At 37.0% G+C, this 27,037-nt stretch overlaps 1 protein-coding gene across 3 annotated transcripts in view; it reads right to left on the bottom strand.

Annotated features, from left to right (window-relative positions):
• bsnb (bassoon (presynaptic cytomatrix protein) b) overlaps positions 1-26,494 on the bottom strand; it is a 96,720-nt gene extending 70,226 nt beyond the window's left edge. For 2 of the 3 annotated variants that reach the window (XM_089124921.1, XM_089124923.1), the window contains exons 1-5: positions 26,224-26,493; positions 25,153-25,264; positions 21,165-21,231; positions 19,506-19,945; positions 1,567-1,942 (exon numbers count right to left, since the gene is read on the bottom strand). In XM_089124921.1, the coding sequence (XP_088981047.1) occupies positions 1,567-1,942; positions 19,506-19,684 (555 nt within the window). In that variant the 5' untranslated portion in view covers positions 19,685-19,945; positions 21,165-21,231; positions 25,153-25,264; positions 26,224-26,493. Of the gene's footprint in view, positions 1-1,566; positions 1,943-19,505; positions 19,946-21,164; positions 21,232-25,152; positions 25,265-26,223 lie in introns of all 3 variants that reach the window. The other variant, XM_089124922.1, reaches the window with a different exon arrangement.
• Positions 26,495-27,037: the final 543 nt, after the last annotated feature.

The following is a 27,037-nucleotide window of genomic DNA, read 5'->3' as shown; positions in this document are numbered from 1 at the left end:
TCCCAAAAACAGTTTAACGTGCATGCAAGGATAAAAAAAAACACTTTATTTGTCTTATAATATGCATTTATTTTTACCTGATTTGCTCAACAAATCCCAAATGATTCGTTCGACGATTCATTTTTCCAAACACCTCCTTTGAGTGACTCGAATCTGCGGCGATTGGTCAAATGACCCAGTCAGTTGTTATTGGTAAACAGAGAGTAGGCTCCCGTAGGCAGAGACTGTCGGCAACGGAACGCCCATAACCAGGATTATAGCTTGTCAAGTGTTGAAAATTGTATATAGTGTTTGAACAAACGTGTCAGAAAAAGTGCACTTTCCACACGGTCCCTTACTCGCGTATCCGTCAAGAGCGAGCTTTCACGGCGAAACTCACATTGCGGCGGCTTTTTATATAGAGCGAAGTCATATTTGGCTAAGTCGTTTATGAGGTAATTGCCATTTTTCAAAGAATGTCTGGTGAATATCAAAAACAAAACTAACTTTACCCCGCTTAGAAGCTGCGCGGAGTGTACACAACACAATATAACTATATTGTGCATGCTACAGAAAACATAACAGCAAACATTATTAATATTACATACGGATTGTGATTCAGAGGACGAACCTGATCCATATACACTGGATACTGAGCCCTCCTTCGGGAACAACCGGCTTGCGAATCCACATATGAATTCATTTATGTTTTTGAATAATTCGTCATTAAAATGATGAGAACACAAGGTTCGGGCTATACTGTTGTGGTATCGTTGCAAATATGAACTCGAACCACTGATTCTTCACAGGCTCGTCCCTAATATTTGAATAAAGTCGTTATTTTTGTTTGTCTTCTGCGCACAAAAAGTATTCTCGTCGCTTGATAAACTTAAGATTGAGCCACTGTAGTCATTCGGACTATTTTAACGATGTCTTTCATAACTTTTCTGGGCCGGCCAGTTTCGATCCCTTAGAAGCCTATGGAGGAGTGATCCAGCTCTCAGATTTAATAAAAAATATCTTAATTCGTGTTACGAAGATGAACGAAGGTCTTACGGGGTTGGAACGACATGAGGGTGAGTAAATACTAAATCACTTGGGTGAACAAACCCTTTAAAGTGGTCAAAAATACAGTAAAAATAAGCAAAATTGTGAAATAGCAGTGTTTGAAAATATTTTAAAATGTCATTTATTCCTGTGAGTAAAGCTGAATTTACAGCATCATTACTCCAGTCTTCAGCATCACATGATCCTTCAGAAATCATTCTAATATGCCGATTTGCTGCTCAAGAAACATTTCTGATTATCATCAATGTTGAAAACAGTTCTGCTGCTTAATACTTTTGTGGAAACCATGATACATTTTTTTAAATATTTTTTTCATTATAAATGCTTTACAGTCACTTTTGATCAATTTTATCTGTCACAGAATAAAAAATGAGGTAACTGCAACATGCGAATTATAGCTCACAATTCCGAGTTTATATCTCACTGTGACACAAACGAGCTTTGATAATGAAATGCATCCATACAGAAAAAAAAAAATGCAACATAAAACATTGCGTGAACATGCATTGGGCTGCTTACCTCAGTGAGGTGAGGGTTGGGGTTGAATCCGCATTGGTTGCACACCATGGAGCGGCACTGTGTGCATTTATTGCAGTTTGGCTGGCCGTCTGTGGTGCCCGTCAGATCTGCACTCTTGCACACCGGACACAGCTTGCTGCTGGGCATGGGTGCGATCTGGGGCAAAGAATAGGGCGAGGAGGGAGCGCTGCCCCCGGGCGAGACAGGGTGCCCGGCTTTACTGCTCCCCACGTCCACCTGGAGGTTCTTCCGCGCAGCTTGACCCTGACCCGGGCCCTGAGGCTGTGTCTGGGCTCCAGGACCAGGTCCTGTACCCGGCGGACCCCCAGGTTTAGGTCCCATGCTCGGGTCTGTCTGATTTGGTTTGCCTTGGATACTGTGGGACGAGAGAAAAAAAAAGATTGTTGGTGTGTGAATTAAAGCAGGGGTGTGTGGCATATGTTTGAAATCAACGATAGCTGAACACTTTTGTTGAATCCGTCTGCCCAGGGGATTCACAGGAGGAGATTTAAAGAGCTTTGTGCCGCAGCTTCCCGAGTAGTTTGAATGAAAATAGAAAGATAAATCAATACAGCAGGGCAAAATCTGGGGGACGGGCACGAACGGATTGACAAGGACTTTCAATGCTTCTTGATGGCAAAAAGGTTTCCTCTTTAGCATATTTACTTTATGAAATGGTCATTCTCGAACTTTGACATCGAACAGAAGCCGCTTAGTGGCAAAGTTACAAAATCATGGCTATTAAAATCGGATTTGAGGTTAATAATAAAAAAAAAAACAGATTATGGTTATGAATTATCATTAGTGGTGCCTAGGCAAGCATCACTGCTATTGCTCATATGTATATGGCTTGAGATTTTCAAAGCAACCAGCAATAACAACAATAAAACCAATATGCACTTTTATTATTATTATTATCACACAATATAATAATATGTAATATAACACAATATTAAATATAATAACAACATATAATTAATCAACTATTATTATATTATTAACAATATAATATAATAATGCAAGTTGTGTCCGTTTACCATAACTGATGTGTGAGTTGATTCATGTTTACATGTGAATAAAAACCTAAATTCAATCTGTTCATCATATAAAGCAATCGAGTCTCTTCAGATTTTTTTTTTTTACACTCTAAACAATGCTGGGTTGTTTTAAACCAAAATTGGGTAAAATATGGACAATTTAAAATTTTAACCCAACTTCAACTTTCACTTTCATCTGTACATTTTTTAATTACATTTTTAAACCAACATTTGGGTTTGTCCATATTTGACCCAAATTTGGGTTGTAATAAGTGTATGGATTCGTTTATTTCGAGCATCAAAGTTGGATCAATGGCGGGACAGAAAGCGCTCAGCTCTCATTTGTGTTCCAAAGATGAACAAAAGTTTCCAGTAAAGACATGAAGTTGAGCAATTAATGACATCATTTTAATTTTTGGGTGAACTATACCTTTAAAATAATCAGTATTGGTATTGAATTGGTTTTTATTGTGAAATATCAGGAAACAGACAGACACGGAAAGTTCAAGATGCATTTAAGAACATCTGTGGCTACATTTGGAGAAAGCCAGTAAAATAGTTGGATGACACATGCAGAAATCGACCATGAAGGAGAACTCACAGGTGATTGAACGCTTCATTCAAAGAAACCCTTTCAATGGAACCATTTTAATGGAACTGCCGTTTACTTCAAACACACACACACACATTCCAGCACAAGAATCTTTTATCACATCGTCGCCGACGCCGTACTACATCATGTTGTAAGTTTGTTTGTGAGCGATTTTCTGTTGACACTTTTGGAGGAGGCGGTAAAAATAAGAGCTGTGGACGTACTTAAGCTTTTAATCAATATTCTCTAACGAGCTATTTAATGCCGTTTCACTCAAAATAACTGTCGATGGTGATCAATAACCATTATGGAAATCCAAGAGCTGACTATGGGTGTAACAATGCCACAATATATTGCAATACAAAAATGCAACAATATGTATCGTGGACAATCCCCCCAAAATAAAAATTACTGTCTGTGAAGAAATTCAAGTTTTCAGAGTTTTAGTGCAACTACTATATATAATGTTGATTATAATGCATAATAATGCAATGGGGGAATATTTGTGGGTCCTGATAATGCCAAATGTCTGATGTTATAAGTAAAAAGTGGGCGACATTATTATAAATATATCTAGTCAGTAAAAGCGTGCAAGCATATTCATCTACAATAACTCTTGAATATTGTTATTCTGGTGTCTCCATTGTCCTTGGGTTACAAGCAACAACTCCAAACCTATTCATTTAAACCTACAATGTAATATCAAAATTAGCATTTTAATCAACAGTACATTTTTTGTAGACCTTTTCCCGAGTATCGCAATAATATCGTATCGTGATATGTATCGAATCGTGACATGAGGGTCTCGTTACACCCATACAGCTGACATAACTGAGCCTATATTTCCAAAGCCTTTTTAAACAACATTATTCCCCAAGAAAGAGATGTTGAATGTGTGTCATGAACTGTTTTAGTATGAATGTGAGTCATGGAGTGCGTCAAAGAAATGTTTGATCATTGCATAACTGTTTTTGTCTACGTTTATGTTTTATACATGAGCAAATTTACATGTGAATGAGGCATTGTGGTTTGTTTTACTGAGCTTACTTAAAGGGATAGTTCACTTTGAAATTAATTTTTGGTATGTTTTAGCTTACCTCAAGGGCATCCAAGATGTAGGTGTCTTTTGATATTTTTAGGTCAAACCGTTCTTGTCTGTCAGTCATATAATGGAGGTCTATGGTCACCACCTCAAAGAGCATGCACAGAGAAGTCCAAATTAAACATGATTTAATGACTCATAAATGTAAGGAGACTTTGATGGCCTAAGACACAAAACAAGTGGTTTGAGTGAGAAAACTAATAGTATTTATATTGTTTTTACCTCGTTTGTACCTTTATATTGTTTTACCTTGTTCGTTTTCTCACACAAACCGCTTGTTTCGTGTCTTAGGCCATTAATGTGTACTTACATTTACGAGTCATTAAATCATGTTTAATTTGGACTTCTCTGTGCATGCTCTTTTAGGTGGTGACCATAGACTTCCATTATATGAACGAACGGTTTGACCTAAAAATATCAAAATTCAAAAAAATCAAAAACTACTGCGGAAATAAACACACCTACATCTTGGATGCTCTTGAGGTAAGCTGAAACATATCAAAAAATAATTTCAAAGTGAACTATCCCTTTAAACATCCACATTTCCATTCAATACTGTATTTACGAGTCTCACGTTTACAGCTCGCTGCTTTCTAACTCTCACTTAAGCTTTTGTTGAACCCTTTCTTGGCCTCTTTTTCTGTTTTTTTGTAAGTCGTCCCTAAGTTGCCCATAAAGGCGCGAGAGGGTTTGTGCAGACTTTCTGCTACTCTGAGGTCGTTTATCACATGTCAACAGCAGTAATGATTTTCTCTTCTTCTTTCTTCCACAGGCTGGTGCTGGGATTAGTGAGCAATTAGAATGGATTCTAAGCTTTCTCCATGGTCATAACAACGTCTCCGGAGAGCCCGGCTAACACACCAGCGCACGGGTACACACAGAGAGTCTCGAATGTACACACAAGACACTTCAAAAGATTACACTTCTTCTGTCAGATTCAGAGAAACGAGAAAAGCGTGTGAGAACTAAAATAGCAGGTTTCACAGTAACAGTGAGTCAGGCTGAGAAGTGTGTGTATGTCTTGCTCTGTTGTCCGTCCAGGAATATTTCCAGCACCTGGTCCCTCATTATATACTGCCCTAAAACTTCAACGCCAGAAAACCAGGCCGTCTTTCCCATCCTGCTTCATCTAACGCCATTATTACCAAGGTCTGAATAAACTGAGATGCGCCGAAGAGGAAGAAAAGCTCATTATTTCAGTGTCAGCTTTGTATCCTGCAAAGAAATGTAATCTAAGTCCAACTAGGGATCCGAAGTTCCTTCCCAACATTCAATTTAGACACTATATCGACTTCGCGACAGTTCGGCTCAGGTGGAAAGGCTTACAGGCACTATGTCCATTGGTACATTAATGATCTTTCAGCATATTTAAAGTTAAAGGGCATCAATTTTACTACGTTAAAAGTCTTTCTCAACCACAGGTCAAAATGTAGTGGAAGATAAATGTCAACTCCACCCTTACATTTCTCACCGGTGTGATTCAGTGCCTATTGCTAACACTTAACTAGCTTTGTTTCAGTCACCGTTGATCAGCCTTGAGCCATTTAAAAAAATTATGTTTTTTCAAAAAATGTAGAAAGTTTTCTACATTCTTCTTTCTGCTTTCTACATTCAAAAAACGTAGAAAGCTTATAAATTAAGACTGGAACGTTATAAAAAAAAGCGTTGATTTGGAATTTGAGAATAATTGCGATGTTTGTTTTTGACATAATTCTTATTTTATTATTTTACTTCAGTGAAATGCTACAAAAATTGGTAAAGGTTTTGGCACTTGCTGTGTGAAAATCATGGACATGATTTGAAAAGGTTGAATCGTCCTAAAAATACAGTAGTCAGACTTGTGTTGTTCACGGTCAAAAATCAGATGAATTTCAACTATTGGAAACAAATTCTAACTGAAAGCTCTCTTTTTTTTAGATTATATCAACCTCATATTTGTAAAACAGCTAGTTTAGATTTATGACTTTGATTTTCTCAGTTTAAAAAAAATATAGATTTCATATAAAAATTGAAAAATGGTTGTTTTTTTTTGCATTTTTCCTAACTATAAATGTAAAATTCTTCTTTTTTCAAGTTCACTTTTTTTCACTTCAGCAATAATAAAAAGAGACCAAACTGAAGTCTGTGCTCCAAAACATTCAAGATTTATGCCAGTTTAAGTTGTAAATTTCATTTTCAGGTGTATGCTCAAAAAGTTAATAAATATAATTTAGAACCATAAAATCCCCTACATATAGAAAATATTAAATAAAAATACATAATCAAACTAAAATATAATCACTTCGTTGAAATAACAAAACATTCTGTCATTTTTGGCCGACACATGAACAGTACCAGAGGGTTAATAATAATATATAATTTAATTTTCATGTTTAACACCAACCATTCATGATATGACACAACAAGCTCAAATTTCCTTAGACAACAATGTGAAGTGAAGTAATCTCCCAGTCTTATTCATAACTTGTTTGCAAACTACATAGCCACTGTCTGTTTACAGTTTTTTAACAAAGCAGAAATAGCTAAACGAAAAAAAAAAATTTTGATTATCATTCTATACGGTCCAAATGGACAAAAGAATTTGCATTTGTGAAGGGATCTTGATCTGCAGTATGTTTAACTGCATTATGTCACTAAAAAAATCGGACATGAAATGACCTGAAAGCAATGGCAAGTAGGCTTCAAGACAGCATATTGATTTACCGTTTTATATTGGGTTAAATTAAGTCCAAGTGTGAAAACACACAAAATGGTGACGCAATATAGCCTATATATTGCCTCTGAGAAACTCTCTGCATGTCCCTGAGAGAAGCAAAAGCATGCACTGTAATATATAAACATACAAGCAAATGGGACAACTGTTGGCATGCAGGTTATTTGTTTTAGGAATAATTTAATGAAAAATGTTTGTGGTCATATTGAGATTTCTGACTTCAGACTGCACACTGCAGGCATCTCAGCAAATCAGAGCACAGTTTGAGACATTCCTGAGATCTTTTCTGAAACAGACCTGTGAGGCTTTTTCTCAAGAGTAAAATATGAGAAGCCTATTTAAAGTTCATTTGAGATTCAAGTAATGATTAGAATAATCACTGCGACAGTAGTTTTAAATAACATACAGAAATAAACTCACAGACAAAGTCTTTACACTTTTCATCACATGGCTGATGTTTTTTTTTGCTGAGGGCATTTCATTATATCTTTATTTAAAAAAAGAAGAATTATCCCCCCAATGCACTCTGAGATATTGCTCATATCAATATGCATTGAATTTTTCCTAACTGAAATCCCGAGGCCTGGCCGGGCAGAGAAAGCTTCAATAGAGAGTGAATTAACAGCTAGAGGGTAAACGCACTCGATGCTAAATCAAGCTTCCTGTAATGTCCATGCTCAAAAGTCAGAACAATGACAGGACAGCTAAATAATCTTTTAAAAGGTCTAATTCCTCACAACCTGAATATTAAAGAGCTTGTATTAAGCCCTTTTCTTGATATTGTTTTTCGGTTCTACTAGAATAGGTTTTCATGCTTGAATGTTCAAAAAACACATTATTTTTCACATATTAGACATTGTTGCAGCACCTCTCTTTCCAATCTGTTCAATCTATCAACGCTCTGTTTAATTCCTGTATCCATGAAGCCCCTCCTTGCGAAAATGCAAAAAAAAAAAAAAAAAAAAACATTTTGCGAAAAGTGGGATGTCCTCTGATTGGTCGGCTGGACCAGTGTGTTGTGATTGGACAACAGCTTTGGGAAATGTCACGCCCCATTCCATTGCCATGAGTTTTCGCTACTGGTGAGTAAAAACTAACACTTGGACATGGCAACAACACACTAGCCTACTTATAACTAGGGTTGGGCATCGGGAACCGGTTCCAACTTGCAACCGTTTAAAAAATAACAATGCCATTGGAATCATTTAAAAAATTTGTTTTCGATTCCGATCATTGGTTCCAAACGCGCAAGTTTTGGTCCATAGTGGCCACTGGATTTCTGGAAGTGCGCACGTATGCACGGGCATGCATAATGGTGCGGTCTTGCGGAGCAGCACTGTTGTTACTGTGCACTGAATTGGCACTAATTTGAAAACGAAACAATTTTTTTTTACATCGCTTACAAAAAGCTTGTGTGGCAGTGTGCACTTCACTTTTAAAGATGAACTGAACTGAAAAATATCGACGTTGAAAACGTGTTGTTTATGACAATTAAAAGTAAATTACATTAAACATTTAAAAAAAAAAATCAATATAGCTTTTTTTAAGCAAAGCAAAACTGCGCTTGTTAGCGCTGGCAATTTCGATGACGTCACTAGCATGGTAGGACCCGCGGAGCGCCATAGACAACAGCTGTGGTCCTGTATACATAGACGAAAATGAGCACTTTTAACGGCATGGATTACGCATTTGAGCCCGTGAAGGACAGGCCGGTAGTGTCTGACGACCACCACATGATGGAGGACGATCAGTTTCAGGCTTCACTTGCAGTACAGGATCGTTTGGGGGAAAGTTACTGTGGGCGCGAGCGCTGTGGAGCATAGACACTGCACGGAGACGATCTGTTGCAGAGAGATCAACCTGGAACATTTATTGATCGGCGAAAAAAGGAATCACCATGCACCGTTCATTTCGGATGCTGTTCGGTGAGAGAAACCTGTTGGAGGAGGCTATGCTGTCTCTAATGGATGTCCGAGCTGAGACGCGAGTAGCAGGGTATTTTAGGGTATTTTACGTGACTAGGCTGGGCTAACTTGTTATACTTTACTCATACTGTTTAGATTAACAGCGGACTGGCAGTTCACTCTATGGGCGAGGGTGCATTTAGGAAGGAGAATCCCATCCTCTACAGTGAACTATACATCAGGGATCTTTTCCCCCTCACCCGAATATCAAGGATTCGAGTAACGTTTAACGTGATGCCGTGATGCGTTGAACTTGTAACTTGTGTAAATAAAAAAATTCATGCATTGTCAGACGTTTCATGTACTCATTGACGAAAGTACACATCTCTAAATAGCGTGTCGCTAAAAAATCTGTTTCCTCAGCCATGTCATTTAGCCTCAGACTGTTTACAAGCTACGGCTGTTCTGCTGGTGCGGGTAGGGTACGGAGTAGCTTACCATGCCAGTGACGTAGTCGAACGTTGAAATCCAACATGGCGGCGCCCGTGTGACAAAAACAACACTTTCAATGTACCATTTTATCCCTTTTAACAAATTCTGCCATTTTAAAAATTGTACCAATGAGAATAAATAAAATACATCTGTTATATCACCTTTTTTCAAATTTCAGTTCAGTTCATCTTTAAATTAGTGTTAATTTATACTTAGCAGGGAGTTTGATTGACATTCTGACCAATCTAAATCCACCATTTGTGTCCAACAAAGCAGTCATGAGCGTTAGTAGATTAACGTCGTGGATTTGAACTTTGCTTTAACCGAGGCAATCTTTCACGACACAAAGAGCCGCAAAACGGTATTGTAGGCCTACAGACATTTTGGCATAATTTGTGTGTGTTACGGTTTGTTCAAGCCCGAAAGTGAAATCGATACTGACACGCGTCTTTTCTGTGGGTCGTGTGTGTGTGTGTGTTTAAATACAAAACTAAATCTCATTGAATCAAAATAAAATGTTCCTCTGTGAAATGAGCCTGTGACACGTTTTGACTCCACCCCTCAACGAATCGGAATCGAGAATCGAAAAGAACCGAAATCGAAAGGAAGAATCGGAATCAGAATCGTTCAAATCAAAACGATGCCCAACCCTACTTATAACTCAACCTGGTCTCTTCCCTTTTTTATGTACACCTTAGGCAGGGAAGATTTAAATGAGGAATATTGTGACATGTTTGTTTCCGGAAGAAAAATCAAGAATACAAATCGAATCATTCATAAGTTCAGAAACAGTGCGCACTGATATAGAGAAGAACTACCTTTGGAGTGACTTTGTGCTTTTTAGCTTTTCAAACAAAGTTGACAAAGTCAAAGTCAAACAGCAAAGTTGACAATGTACAAAAAAAAAAAGAAAAAACCTTAATAGGCCGTCTTTAAAAGTACCATCTGCAACAGGACGGCTGTTCAAGACTCGCTTGTGAAAAGATTTGACTTTCTGCCTGGTTTGGGGTGTCAATTAAACACAACAAACAAAATGTGTTAAAACTTTTGTGCTTCCTTTTCATTCGTTCGTTCGTTCATTCGTCATCTTCACTTTATTTTTCGTGAAGCATTATTTTGCTGTGTTTCAGCTATGATAAAGAGACATCCACAATTGCATTGTGTGTTCGTGCATTTCCGGGGCGGAGCAATGAAGGGGGGGTGTGTTTGTTTGGGTTAATTTCAAATGTCAACAGTGTTCAACAACAATTCTCGGAAATCACATACTACACCTTTAAGCAGCAAATCAGCATGATTTCTGAAGGATCATGTGAATCATGTGCTGGAATAAATTACATCTTCGAACATATTGCAATAGAAAACACTTACTTTCAATTGTAATTTCCCAATGTTGCTGTTTTTACTGTATATTTGATCAAATACCCCATGTTAGTGCATAAGGGATGCAGTCTGTAACATTGTTTGCTGACATACCCTTGAGACACGTCGGTCACCAGTGCTTTACAGATTTAAACTTTAAATGTTGGTGAGTTAAACAAGCAGGGCCATGGTTATTGACAGGGTGATTCGATACGTGATAACTTGTGTTTAATCAAGGACTTTTTGTGTCTGCTATGATTGATTGTGTCATTAACTGAAGCATGTACTCCTTATAATTGTCTAGTGCTCAGGTAATTATTCATGAATGCAGACATAATAAAAAAAACATAATGGATCACTGATTAGCAATTTCTACTCTGTGTCTCAATGCAGGAAATCATTGTACTTTCTGTGGTCACTCTATTTAAAATGTATGGCAAATTTAGATATGACATTTCACTCTCAGACAACTCACAAGACCATCTATCTGCTCGAATAGATATAAAGAAACAATACGGATGTGTACATGCTTGACTATCCAAATGTGGACATACCATAGACATTTATTGTTTTTATATAAACCTAATTATAATTACTACGGACTTACCCGAAATTGTAATAATAATAATAATAATAATAATAATTTAATAAAGACTTTTTACATTTATTTAAAAAATATATGTTTGTTTTTTTTCCCTTTATCATTACTATTAATTGAAATAAATAAATAAATGTTATAATTCTTTTTTTATTTTATTTTTTTGTAATTTATGTTTTTCAAAATGAGGACAAACCTAGAGGTTCCCAAAGGACAGTTTTATCAGATTTGGCTTAGTTCTGAGCAACATTTTGTCCCCAAATTATTGTGTATAAGTAAATTCACGTGTTTTGCCATGTCCATTTTTATTTGTGTGGGCTTATGGACGGAAGGACGGATGGATGGATGTACTGATGGACAGATGGACTGATGGACGGATGGACTGATGGATGGACTGATGGACGGACGGATGGACGGACAGACGGATGGACTGATGGATGGACGGATGGATGGATGGAGAGACTGGTGAGTGGATGGATGGATGGACAGGCTGATGGAAGAATGGATGGATTAATGGATGGATTGACAAACTGATGGACGGACAGACGGATGGATGGATGGATGTACTGATGGACGGATGGATGGAGAGACTGGAGGGTGTATGGATGGATGGATGGATGGACAGGCTGATGGACGAATGGATGGATTAATGGATGGATTGACAAACTGATGGACGGACAGACGGATGGATGGACGGACAGACGGATGGATGGATGTACTGATGGATGGATGGATGGATGGAGAGACAGATGGATGGATGAATGGACCGATGGATGGATGGATGTACTGATGGACAGATGGATGGACGGACAGACGGATGGACTGATGGATGGACGGATGGATGGATGGAGAGACTGGTGAGTGGATGGATGGATGGACAGGCTGATGGAAGAATGGATGGATTAATGGATGGATTGACAAACTGATGGACGGACAGACGGATGGATGGATGGATGTACTGATGGACGGATGGATGGAGAGACTGGAGGGTGTATGGATGGATGGATGGATGGACAGGCTGATGGACGAATGGATGGATTAATGGATGGATTGACAAACTGATGGACGGACAGACGGATGGATGGACGGACAGACGGATGGATGGACGTACTGATGGATGGATGGATGGAGAGACAGATGGATGGATGAATGGACCGATGGATGGATGGACAGACTGATGGACGGATGGATGGACAGACTGATGGATGGATGATGGATGGATGGATGGACAGATGGATGGACAGACTGATGGATGGGTAGATGGACGGACAGACTTATAATTACCTTTACATAAAAACAGAAGTCTACTATATATTCTGGACGGATGAATGGACCGATGGATGGATGGATGGACTGATGGACGGATGGATGGACAGATTGATGGAAGGATGGACAGACTGATGGACGGATGAATGGACGTATGGATGGATGGACAGATAGACTTATAATTACCTTTACATAAAAACAGAAGTCTATTGTATATTCACTCTAAAAAATGCTGGGTTGTTTTAACCCAATTTTGAGTTAAACATGGACAAACTCAGCCATTGGGTTACATTTTTGGGTTAAAACAACCCAGATTTGGGTTAAAACAAAATTGGGTTAAAACAACCCAGCTTTTTTAGAGTGTTCTCACGTGGAACCTAAGCATCACATGACCAGCTCACTTTGACATGTTTCCCTCTGAATGCAGCTTTACATTCAAATCTATACGCAGCATGACAATTCTTTAATCCTACCACTCTACATAAAATGCTAAATTGGGCACAATCGCATGTACAAAGGGGCTTAAGTGTTTCCCCCGAGCAGGAGTGAACGTTTACTGTGATTCTCTCTTCTCTCTGCAGTCCATAAAGGGGCTAACAGCAGCCGTAGACAGCCATGTCTGCTGGATCAGATTCATTTGGATCCGTAGTGCTGAGCAGTCCCCTTCACTCCTCTCTCTCCTGTGTTAACACCACTGATGAGTCACAGAGTGACGGAAGGAGAGTACAGAACCAGTGGGAGTCAGCTCCACATGAGAAGAACAGACATGGGTGAAGACTGACAAACTCGATTCATGTCTCCTCTCGCTCGAGATACAGTCCTACGAGGACTCGTGTGAAAAAAGCTATACTATACTTCTGTGTGGAGTCCTATTCACCTGTAGTGCAGTACAGTACAAGTCGTTGTCATTTGTGGCATATAGTGGATTACCACACAATTAACGTCAACTTGTGCTTTCTACTCTTTTAAAAAGGCAAAAATCTGGGTTACAGTGAGGAAGTCAATCCTCTATAAAGTCATAAATTCTAACAGCCTAAAATAACTAAAATTGATGATTTAAACAGCTTTACAGCTCATAATACAGAGGACAGTGCTTAATTTAAAAAAAAAAAATATCAAAGTTTTACATTTCTGAACTTCACTTCCCTTGTAAGTGCCTCACCATAACCATGACGGGTTAAGTTGAAATGACTTTTTGTGGTAATCAACATTATGCCACATTTGCTGTCAACTCAGACTATGCTATGCTATACTATACTATGTTATGCTATACTATACTATACTATACTATACTATACTATACTATGTTATGCTATGCTATACTATACTATGTTATGCTATACTATACTATGCTATGCTATGCTATACTATGCTATGCTATGCTATACTATGTTGTGCTATGCTATACTATACTATACTATGTTATGCTATACTATACTATACTATGTTATGCTATGCTATACTATACTATGTTATGCTATACTATACTATGCTATGCTATGCTATACTATACTATACTATGTTATGCTATACTATACTATACTATGTTATGCTATGCTATACTATACTATGTTATGCTATACTATACTATACTATACTATACTATACTATGTTATGCTATGCTATACTATACTATGTTATGCTATACTATACTATGCTATGCTATGCTATACTATGCTATGCTATGCTATACTATGTTGTGCTATGCTATACTATACTATACTATGTTATGCTATACTATACTATACTATGTTATGCTATGCTATACTATACTATGTTATGCTATACTATACTATGCTATGCTATGCTATACTATGCTATGCTATGCTATACTATGTTGTGCTATGCTATACTATACTATACTATGTTATGCTATACTATACTATACTATGTTATGCTATGCTATACTATACTATGTTATGCTATACTATACTATGCTATGCTATGCTATGCTATGCTATAACAGACCACCATTACTATGCTGACATACAATGAAGATGTCATGCTGGTACAGTAAGGTTTGAAGGCCAGGGAACCGTGAACAACTAAAGATTAAGTGTCATATGATGGAAGAGGTTTGAAATGGGAGGATGTGGCGTTAACCTTTTTAAAATTGGCCTTTCGACATGTGGGCCGGCGTGCATCACTATATTGTATCTGTTTTCTTCCAAGGCTTAATAAATGGGGTGGTTTAAAGACTCTGAGCGGGAGCGTAAAGAGAACGCTAAAAGAATGCCGCAGGCTCACGGAGAACATTTATTCGATTTCTGTGTCATTACAATTCAGGGCCCTTTTATGGGGGTGATGTTTGGCAGCTAAGACAGCAATGTTCCTATCGCATCTGCTGGGAAATAAAGCGCCGGATCCTCTTCTGTCTCTCCATCCATCTCCCTCATTCCTCCTGTCTTTCTCTTCGTCCGTGTTTCACTAATAGCACAAACAACACCTACACACTCCATACAAACACACTAATAGCTTCTGGTTCCTCATTTTGCCCGTCAATCAAAAGGGGAACATTTTGAACATTTTCAAACATGCTTCCCCAAGTGATAAGATTCATGAAACTTAATGCAATCTTAATGAAACGGTTTTATTTTAAAGCCTAAATATGATGAGAAAACACAAGATTTGAAGCTAGATTCTTAGATACTAATCCTCAGTAGTTAACATAGCTACAACTAAAAAGAATGAATTATACTGAAGCTATAGGGGACGATATCCTTTTACTTCAATTTACCTCAATTAAAAGGATCATATTTATCTGGCATAAGTACAATAAATAAATCAGAGTGACATAATTGTTTTGTTAATACACTCAAATTAAATCTAAATATTACATAAATCACCATAATTTACAATAATGTTTAAAAGTTTGGGAAAAGTAAGATTTGTTTGGAAAGAAATTAGTACTTTTATTCAGAAATGCTTTACTTTGATAAAAAGTTATTAAGTAAATGTATATAATGTTACAAATTTTTTTTTTTATTTCAAAATAAATGCTGTTCTTTTAAACTTGATTCAGCAAATAATCCTAAAAACAAAATATAATTGTTTCTCAAAAACATGAATTAAATCAGCATATTAGAATGATTTCTGAAGGATCATGTGACAATGAAGACTTCAGCTTTGCATCACAGGAATAAATTACATTTTTGTAGAAAATAGCTTTTTTAAATTGTATTTTTTGGAGCCTTAGCGAGCAGAACAAACTTCTCACACTTTCGAACAGTACTTATCCATAACATTTAACTCGATATTTATTTCACTACAAAATGAAGGGGGGCGGAGGGGAGAAAATCAATCCAGAGTCATTCAAATAAATCCAGTTAATTGAAATGAACCAAATAAAATGACTCACTAAAATGAATCAGGCTTCCCCAGGCTATTCGCATGTGATAGGTAGCTTGTTACTACTAGAAATGAACATTATACTTTAAAAAAGCTGAGTTAGAGAAAAATGTAGTTATTATTTATGACTTATAATAAGTATGCAGTTTTACCAAGCCGACCGCAATGCTGTGAAGTGATTTTAAAGACCAGTTCAGCTAACTTTAAAACTCGTTTACAAAGATTTCAGAGCGAAGGAAACCCATGAGGAGATTAGCACAAGGTCTCACCTCATCTGTAGGCATCACACACGCTTTACCAGTGAATGATGAAGTGGCTTGATATGGTACGTAAGACATTACATCAGTCAGAGATGCAGCCTTTCACACACCATGTATGTGTGAATGACGGGATGACATTGTACAGAAAAATCTGGGCATTTCAGTACATCAATAAAAGCATGAGACGGATGCGAGACGGGAAAAAAAAAATGCAAGAGTCTCGGAACGACCCGAGAGAAAAACAAATGTTCCCCCCGCCCCGGTGGCAATATCCTCGGTGGGTTTGTTCCTCCCTCAAACACTCACGGAAGGCTACGACTGCGAATACACACCCATTCAGGAGTTTTAATGAAGCCGGTCAGACGCAGACAGACAGTACGTGCAGCAGTAACATTATGGCCTACAAACGCATCTGTACTTTTCTCACACGTCCAAACAGATTCAACTTTAGCTTTAGAACAATCCAATCAGGCCATTGAGAAACGCTGACATCCAGAATCTAATACTGCGAGAGGCCTGACTACAAACAAACCGACAGCTAGGTCACCCTTCCTGCAACAAATACATTTCATTTGCATCATTGCATTGTAAATCGATGTTTCAGGTTGGCTACACGGTGTATACACACTTCAAAACACTTGATACGAACTTGTGCAAAATGCAAAACATGTCTTATTTAGAACGTCTAGCATTTAATCCAGTATTTAACAATGATTCTCACTGCTAAAAGCAATTAATAAAAGGCAACTAACTGTATAATTGAGCAAATTTAGAACAGGAAAATAAATAGACGTATCAACTTGTACAACAGAAAAGAAAAAAAGTCCCAAATGTTCTGATGTTGAAGTCAAGGGTTGTGCATCAAATCAGACTAGGGCTGTGAAACGATTAATCGCCATTAATCGCATCCGAATTAAAAGTTTGTGTTTACAAATATAAATATTTAATATATTAATAACACATTTCTCTTAAATATATACATGCATATGTGTGTATTTATACATACAAAATAATTATACACACCACACACACACATGTATTATGTAAACACTAGGGATGGGCAACGATTAATCGCGACTAATAGTATCCAAAATAAAAGTTTGTGTTTGCATAATATATGTTTGTGTAGTGTGTATAATTATTTTGTATATATAAATACACACATGTATATATTTAAGAAATATTTGCATGTATATACTTTATATATATTTATACGAAATTAATATTATACATTTATATAAATATTTGATATATTAATAACACATTTTTCTTAACTATATACATGCATATGTGTGCACACTACACACACACACATTATGTAAACACAAACTTTTATTTTAGATGTGATTAATCGTTTAGACTTTGGCACAAAATTCATCTGTGACTGTAAACGCAAGTCAGATTATAATATTGTCCAATTTATAACAGTGATTCTCAACCAGTGGGTTGCATGGAAACAATGCTAGAAGCAATTTATCAAATGCAATTAACTGTTTAATTGTGCATATTTTGGGTTTTCGTAGTGATGCAATGGAAGAACCATTTTAGGTTCCCCAAAGAACCTTCTTAAAAGAACATTTTACAAAGCTATAACCTTTTATTTTTACAAAATAAAAGCACCTTTTGTGCAATGGAAAGGTTCTGACGTTAAAGAAAACATAGATGCCAGAAAATAACCTTTTTAAAGAGAGAATTTGGACACAAATCTATCTGTTACAGGCAAGACAGATTATAATTTTTATCCAAATTATAACAGAGATTCTCAACCAGTGGGTTCCAGAGAAACATAATATTAATAAAATGCAACTAAACATATAATTGTGCATATTTAGAATAGGAAATTACATAGGCTTGTCAACTTTTAAAATAGAAGGAAAACACTTATATGTTTAGTTGTTAAAGGTCATGTATCCATGCGTTATTATTTTGGCACAAATTCATCTGTTATTGTAAACGCAAGTCTCATGACCTGCCCTCATCCAAAAACCACAAAGAAAGCTTCACAATGTAAACACATGAAACAATACAAATGGGTCCAGCCAGTTTGTGCCAGTCATGATGTCATGTTGGTTTTGTGCTATGAATTACTGGCTGCCAAGAGCACGAAACTATTGAAATCCAAGAGATGTTTTTGTACAATAACCAATTCTGGTACTGTGCTGTGTTGCCACTTTACATCCAATGTAAATTCTGTCTCCTGAAGCAAAACCACTGCAATACAACAGCATGAATTGCAATACAAAGTTTGAATAATTCTGAATCTGCAAGGAAAATTCTCACATTGCTTAAAGATTGTAAAAGGGAGAGATAACATTATATATATGAGAGAGGGGTGGGGAAGAAGAGAGAGGTAGTGAAAGATGTTCGCTTGCACGTGTAACAGAGTCACATGCATCCTCGTCAAAATTTGATAAATTATTAATGCTATAATAACATTTCATCACGCTTGCACTCTCAGAACCCTCAAAGTGTCTTTTACAGTGAGATTTTAGTACCAGTGCATTTTAATATCAGCACTGTTAGGCGTGGTTGACAAAGCAGAATTTCACTTCATTTAACAGCCCTGACTACATCATACCAAAGCAAACTGCGGTTTATATTAATAAATAAAAGTGTGACACACCTCAAATTATCTCAGAACATGACTCGCTTCTATAGCCTAGCCTATAGCACCAGAATGCAGAATTACACGTATAAATTTACTAAATACAGATGAATGCATGTGAAAATCTCTGCTTGCTTAATATGCATCTGGCAATATCGTCGATCACGTATTCAGACCATTAAAGCTCAAAAACTATTATAGATGGCTTGGATCTGGACAGAGCAAGACTGTCTGTAATGAATGGAAATATGCACTAAATTAAACATGCAAAAGCAAAACATCCTCATATGGCTGCTTATGTACATATTCACCCTCATACGTGAATAGATCTATGCATCAAGTATGTCAGAGATCAAATAACCCCATGAGTGCAGCATATGTTAGTTGATTGCCGATCTCATGCACATATAGAGGTTTTTAGCTGGCAACTGGCTTGGTAGGTTTAGGTAATGCATATCATTGGGTGTAAATCATCGGGTGTGAACTGCAAGGCTGTTAAAAACATAACTGTCGATTCTGAATATGGCTAAAAGTGACTATAGTTCTTTTAAATGGAAAAGCACAAGATTAGACGGCACAGACTCATATCGTATAGCACAAAGCATTGCATTGAAATCACACAAATATACATGTGCCAGAAGCTTTTGAAATGATTCGGGATACCTGTTCATTCCCGGGCCGTGTCCGGTGCCCATTCCCCCGGCAGGCGCTCCGTTGCTCGGCTTGTGGAGCTGTCCACCGCCCGCTGGTGCTGAAATGGAAGCCGGGGCTCCAGCCGTGGGGACAGCGCCTCCCGGTTGCCCCGGCTGGCCCTCTCCTTCGAGGCTCGCTTCATTCCCCATAGTCCCTCTGAGTGAGACGGAGGACAAAGACGAGATCTGCTGACTAGCGTCTGGTAGGGGTGTATCTCAAACAACTGGGAGAAAACTCAGCGCAGCTCCTCTTCCGCCATCATCACCTACAACCCAGCATCCTGAGCGGAGCGCGCACGCGTGCGCCCAGCGGAAGGGCTCGACCGAGCACGCGCAGAGCCGGGAGCGTGCAAGAGGACAGAGGCAGGGCGGAGGAGCGGCGTGAACGCGCTTGTGTCCTAGATCTACAGCCTTGGAGAAACGCATAGATTACCGATGAAATAATGAAAAAAAGTTACCTTTTAATGTCATTTTATTTATTTTTCAGTGGGATGTTTGGATTTTAAATGTTATAAGAATAACTGTCTCTGCATTAAATGAACCCATATAAATTAGTATTATTATTTAACATTATATAAATATGAAATGAGCAAGCTAAAGGCGACAGTAGCGATTTGTTTTAACCCAAACATATTAACAATAATAATTATAATAGAGGTTCATTTAAATTTTGGGACAAAACATTATTTTTATTTATTGCCTACATGAGAAATACAATAAATAATCTACATCCTCCATGTTCAATAATGTTAAAACAATCACTGTAAAAAAAAAACAATGAGTAAAATTTACTTAATTTTTTAAAGGCAAGTTTTTGCACTGATATTTTTTGAGTAAATGTCACACATTGAAAGTAACATAAGAAATTAAGTAATTTTTATTAAGCTAATTAAATGTTAAGTAATATCTATTATATAAATGATTTTTTCTTTGTACAACATTTCACTCAACCAATATAACATTGAATTAGACTACACTTTTAAGTATACGATTTACTCAGAAATGTTTAAGTAATCAAACCTCAATACTTAGACAATACACAATGACGGTAGCATTTGATAGATCGTTAAAAAAATAAAAAACCTATAAATAAAAATAAAAAAAATAAACCTCATTAATTATTCATGGCCCAGTGCATGATGAGAACACTAGTTTCAGAAAAGTTTTACTTAATTTTATAATGTTGATATTTACGCTTTCATTTCTACATGATTGAATTGAATACTACTATAGAATTTACTTCTTTTTTAAAATTCTTGCCTGAACTAACTTTTTTCATGTAAATTACATTGTTTCTTCTGTAGTATTTACTTCGCCACAGAATCATTTTTGACTTAATAGGCCAGGGCTAGTTGTCACATGCATAAATGTGTTTAGTATATTGGTTTCAAACCCCAGATAAAACACAGGAAAAACCTGGTTTGCTGCCTTCATTTACATTGAGCAATTGAAATAAGATTTGAAGGCCATTTTTCAATTCAAACTCAATGGTACACAACCCTCCAGGAGTGATCAAGACACTGTGATCTTCGTCAAAGTTTCATCGTTCGCCTCGTTAGTGCATCACAAGCATTTGTAATATTGTGGTAAAACCTTTGAAACAGAGATATTAAAATATTAAGCATTTTACCCCACAGCCATGCTGCAAAAAAGGGAACAGATTCTTTGTTGTGATTCTGTGCAAAACAGGATGTCTGCTGCAAAAGAAAGAAAAAGTGTGAGCTCAGTGACTAAAGAAAGGCAGAGTGCTCTTTAAAAGTCCCCAGACCTCTCTTCCAGATGGCAAAATTGTAATTTCACACCCAAGCAGAGCTGCTCAAATCAATCAAATTCAATCAATACTAATTTTGACTCTATCCCAAGCTGTGCACAGACACCACTGTGGCTCTAATAGATGGCTGCTATATATCCAATAGCAAAAATCTCATATTCACCTGCATGAAAAATAGAATAAGGGAGAAAAACACAGAGAACTGCTGGCATTGCAAACAGACTGACAGTACTTTGATGCCTTTTCCTCAAGCTCTTCTAGTTCAAAAGTTTGGAGTTAGTGAGATTTTTTTAAAGAAATTAATAGTTGTATTCATCAAGGATGCATTAAATTGATCAAAGGTGACATTAAAATAGATTTATAATGTAACATAAGTTTCGATTTACAAAAAATGCTGAAATGCTATTCATCATCGAATCCTGAACAAAAAAGTATCATGGTTTCCACAAAAATATTAAGCAGCAGAGTAATGTTTTCAACATTGACAATAAGAAATGTTTCTTGAGCACTAATTCAGCATATTAGAATGACGTGTGAACAGTTTTGGGGAACGTTGTAATGTGTTACAATGTTGTGTTACTCACTAACAAAGTCACTAATTGTGTTTCTTAATGACTTTTTAAACACAATGTGATAATATTGCTTATTCGTAAGGTTGAATTGGTTCACCGAGGGTCAGCAGCAAAGACATTGGGAAATAAAGTGAGATTAAATACATAAAGTACTTCTATTTATTTAACATATACTTACTAGGGCTGTCAAACAATTAATCATGATTAATCGCATCAAAAATAAAACTGTGTTTACATAATATATGTGGGTGCACTGTGAATAATTATATTATATATATACATATAAATACACACACATGCTTGTATATATTTAAGAAATATTTTCATATATACTGTATATAGATTTATATATAATTTATATTATATATAAAAATAAAAATTTTATATATAGATATTTTTTTTCTTAAATATACATGCATGCGTGTGTATTTACATATATATATATATATATACACAAAATAATTATACACAGTGGACCCACATATATTATGTAAACACAAACTTTTATTTTGGATGCGATTAATCGCGATTAATCGTTTGACAGCCCTGATACTTACATATCATTACTATATTCCTTGTTTGCATATGTGTGAAAAATTCCTTGTGAATGCAAGCACACTTGGCAATACAGCTCTTTTCTGATCTGGTTTTGTGCAAGTAAATGCCTGCTCACATTTAGTCTAGAACGAAAATAACGATCATGTTCACACAGCCCACGCAAATGCCTCTGCACTTAGTCCAGATTTCTCTCAACATGACTGGTGAGGTGTCAGCCAATAAATGGGAAAGCGACCTAACTTGCGTTACTTATTTGAAAAAGTAACTTTTGCATTAAAAAAGTAATCTCGCGTTACTTGTAATGCATCACCCCAACACTGCTTGCAAAGGATCATGTGACATTGAAGACTGAAGTAATAATGCAGACAATTCAGCTTTGATCACAGGAAAAAATTACATTCTAAAATATATAGAAAAGCGATATTCTTAATCAAATAAATGCAGCCCTGGTGATCATAAGAGACCCGGTGGTATAGATGGTACTATGGTATCGGCATTGGTCAGGAGAGATTAAGGGTTCATGCAAGTTCTTCAAGGCAAGCCTATAGTCTAAAACCCTAAATGTGAAGGTCAGGTCCTCAGAATGAATGTCTTAAGAGAAGTAGCAGCACAACAAACCACATGAGGTATAATATCACATTTGGTACTATTATAAGGACTTTTGAGTTAGACCTTGGATCATGAAGGGCAATCAGGAAGCGATAATCTAACAAAGTAGTTCAGCTCACAATCGTGTTTAATCTGTGCTGGTAAAATCATCCTAAAAAGACTGAAGTATTTACTTTAGCCTAAAATGTTCATAGGCAAAGAGAAAGTGCATATTTGCAGAGTTGGTCCTCCCCGGCCTGTATTAGATTAACTCATTTTGAGACCTAATTGAAACGGAGCTGACAGACTGGCACTGAGTCTTGGCATGGTGGCACACTCCCTACAGCTGAGTCCTCTCGCAGGCGGCTCCTGATCACACAGCTGGTCCGCTATTATCTCTGCTTGCATGGGACCGGGACGAGCAAACACGAGGCACGTCGGCCGCAAAGATATCGGCTGTGGTGCAACCTAAGTTCATAGCGTTTTGTATCAAGATGCATTTTGCTATGAAAGTGCATGAAACTAAAGTTAACAACGTTCCGTTTTCAGGGGAAGGTCTTTGGAGTCACAGTCAAGCACATCGCCTATAGGTTCTGCTAAAGTTGATTGATGTAGTTAATAACTTCAACAGTAATGACTGTTAGTCTGCCCAGCATATGCCATCAGCCAAAGCTCAGATGTATTTGATTGAAGAAAACCACAAAGGTGACTAGCAATGCCAAACGAACAAGAAGAAAGACTTTAATCACATCTCAGCTAGAGTTGTATTTAAGATCTAATGGGACCAAAACTAAGCTCAACGAAAAGCCCTATCTTTGACGCAAACACGGTATGAAACAAAAATCAGACATGCCTATTTTTATCTGAACAGCCTATTGTTAGGGTGGATTTGAGGGCAGCACCATTGGCATGTTTTTCATGATGGATGATTGGACTTGGACATCCTCTGGTATACTGGCAAGCCACCAATAACTCATTAACAATGAAATGTAAATGTGAAAAAAAAAGAAACAAAAGATGAACTAAACAGCAACATTGACAGACTAGGATAAGAAACACCCAAATTAATGACAGTTCACACTATGAATGACACAGACTGTGTCTGAGTCTAACGGTCGATTGTACAGAGCCAAACAAGGTGACAAGCTGAACAGGTTAGAGAGCAAACCACTTCAATGGCGACATCTAGTGGTTAAGAGTGAGAGTTACTTGGCAGACATACACCTCCCGACCTATGGCCTCAGCATGGACACTTTTCTTACAATAATTCAGAATTACATTTTAGAAAACAGTAAATATAGTCAATGTTAGCATTTTTGCTATTTTATGCATGTTTGCGTAAAGTCTTCCATATCTTTAAAGGGTAATTCCACTAGTGGAGACATGAATATGTATTGAAAGTGGGTCATATATGTAGTAGAATAGTACCAGACATTTCTAATTTGGGTCATTCTTGGCCGATAGAAGGCAGAAAATGACTTTTTAGTGCTTGTGGATTGTAGACAACAATCCCCATAGTGCATTGCAATGTTCAGCTCCGCAGGCTACTCCCACTACTCCACCCATCAATGTAGACTAGAGTTGAGCTCTACTCTACGTCCATAATTATCAAAAGGTTTCTGCCGGTGAAATCAAACGCACTGGCACTGATCTGTGATTGGTCTGTTAGCAAATTAGGTCCAAGCCCCTGTGGGCGGGTTTGAAAGGGTGGGATCTAATGCTTGTAGTCTTTACAGAAATCCCCCTCTTTTACACTTCCTCCTACAATGACGTAAAATGACGATTTTTGTCATTGTAGGAGAAAGTGAAAAAAGAAAATAGTGGATTTCTCTCATCTGGTTGCACAACCATTCAGTAGTATGACTGGATTTCTAACAATGGAAATCTTAATGCAAATGGATGGAGTGTCCCTTTAAGAATCTTTTCTTGCCAATGCAGGGTTTAGCTTGTTCAGTATTGTGTGAGTGTGTGTAAATACAAAACATTTAAAATAAAAAACGTTATATATATTATATTTCTAGTAATCAATAGTTGACTCAAGCTTTATCCATCATAGTGCTAAGAAAAATCGTAATGATAGCAGCTTCTAAAGTGGATAATGATATTAGGCCTAAAAATAAATACAATACCTAAACTCAAGTTAATTAAACAGGATCAGTCTTCTGAATGGAGATTTCCTCATATTTCCCAGCTGAGGAAGGATCGTTCAAATTGGGGTGAACCAGGAAGAACCAAAGAGCGCTGAAATGACAAAATTGTTGTAATTAGTGCAATTAAGAGTTCTGGATTTAAAATGGCAGGCAAATAAGCATTTCAATGATTGCTGGCTTCTTCATGCTCACAATTACACACGGAGGACTACCCTAATAACAAAACCATCTCATTATTCCTTTTGACTTTCATTCAGTCCAGCTTTATGGTCTTCTTCTCTAAGCAACATGGCAGTACTTCAACTGAGGTGTTTATCAGAGAAAGAATATTTGATTTGTTAAATAGGCAATGGCCTGTTTTTCACCCAGTGTTCAAATTACCACCAGTCGGCTATATTATGGCATATGGGTATGCTGCATATCTACTGCATAAAAGGAGTTAATTTGCTTTAGTTCATATTAGTTTGTTCCATTCATACAAACAAACTAGGGTTGTCTCACCTTAATCTACCAAAATGGTCAAAAGATGCGTTGCTATTCAAATCATGTAGGCTAAGCAATCAAATGTACATTCATGATTGTTTGTTTACTTGTTTATTGATTTGCATTTAATCGTATAACACATACTTACAAACTTTTCACCGACGTCACATTCTGGGCGGTAACCCGGATGAGCGGCCATTATGGAGGCACTCGGATGTAAACAACGCATGGACTACACTGTTTATGTACTACTGAACACATTGTTACACTAAAGAAACACAGAAAAAACCCGTGGTAGCCCTATTCAACTTTAGCTTCTTTTTTTATTTGTTTTTATTCAGTGAGCAGGATCACTTTGACATGAGGATAAAACTTACGAAGAGTGGCAAGCCATAGGAGAGTCAACGACAGGAAAATAACCTTTTTTGTGAACAAAAATATTGTCTCTTTCTTTTAAATGGCCCTTGGAATTTTAGAAAAGGGGTAAATTGTGTTTGTCTTCATTAAATGGTATGTAGGACACTGTTCTGTAGCTGTATGATGACCAATTGTGGAAAATTTACTCACCCCCATGTCATCCAAGATATCCAAGTTATTCTTTCTTCAGTCGAAAAGAAATGAAGGTTTTTGATGCATTTTTCTACATATAATGCCCTTCACTGGGAACCAAACGGTTCAAGGTCCTAAAGACAGTTTCAGTGCAAAACTGCAAACTGTTCAAATGGCTTTAAACGATTCCAGACGATGAATAAGGGTCTTATATCTTATAAGACACTTGAGTAAACACTCGTGTGTTTGTGTCTTAATCAACCTTTTCCACACACATATAAATTATAACTTCTCATCGCTCTGTCCTTTTCAGCGAATGACGTTTTGTGAAGGCCTCTCCTGTTGTTTTGTTTCAACACGCGCGTGCACCCCCTGCTGGTAAAGCCGACTAATGCAGATGGAGAGTATGTTCGGTAATCTATTGCTTTTCCTGCAGTTCCTGGATGTCACCGTTGAATTTACTGTCGAATTTGAACCACTGACTGAATTCGTGGAAGCGAATTTTCAAGGCGAAATAAAATGGACCGAAAATTGCCTGTTTAATATTATAAGTTGTATTTTTAAACAGTTTGAAAATTTTGGAAGTCAAATATGAAAGGTGAATATGCATTATTGCATTTTTAATAATGAAAATGTGTTTGAAATGTTTTTAAATGAAATATTCACAGCTTAAATATTCAACCATGTTGAATTTCAGTCCATAAAAATGCAAGCCTTAAAAATACAATGGATTAAAATGCAATCATGGTTAACGCAATGTATTTTTTTTTTCAATTGGTGCAATTCAACATGCTTTTTGTTTCAAAGAAATTTGACATTATTTTACTTTCAT

Source organism: Pimephales promelas, chromosome 21, assembly GCF_988280905.1.
Source record: "Pimephales promelas chromosome 21, fPimPro1.hap1.1, whole genome shotgun sequence".
Classification (NCBI taxonomy): domain Eukaryota; kingdom Metazoa; phylum Chordata; class Actinopteri; order Cypriniformes; family Leuciscidae; genus Pimephales; species Pimephales promelas.
The sequence above is the reverse complement of the archived record's forward strand: the minus strand, read 5'-3'. Positions and strand labels throughout refer to the sequence as shown.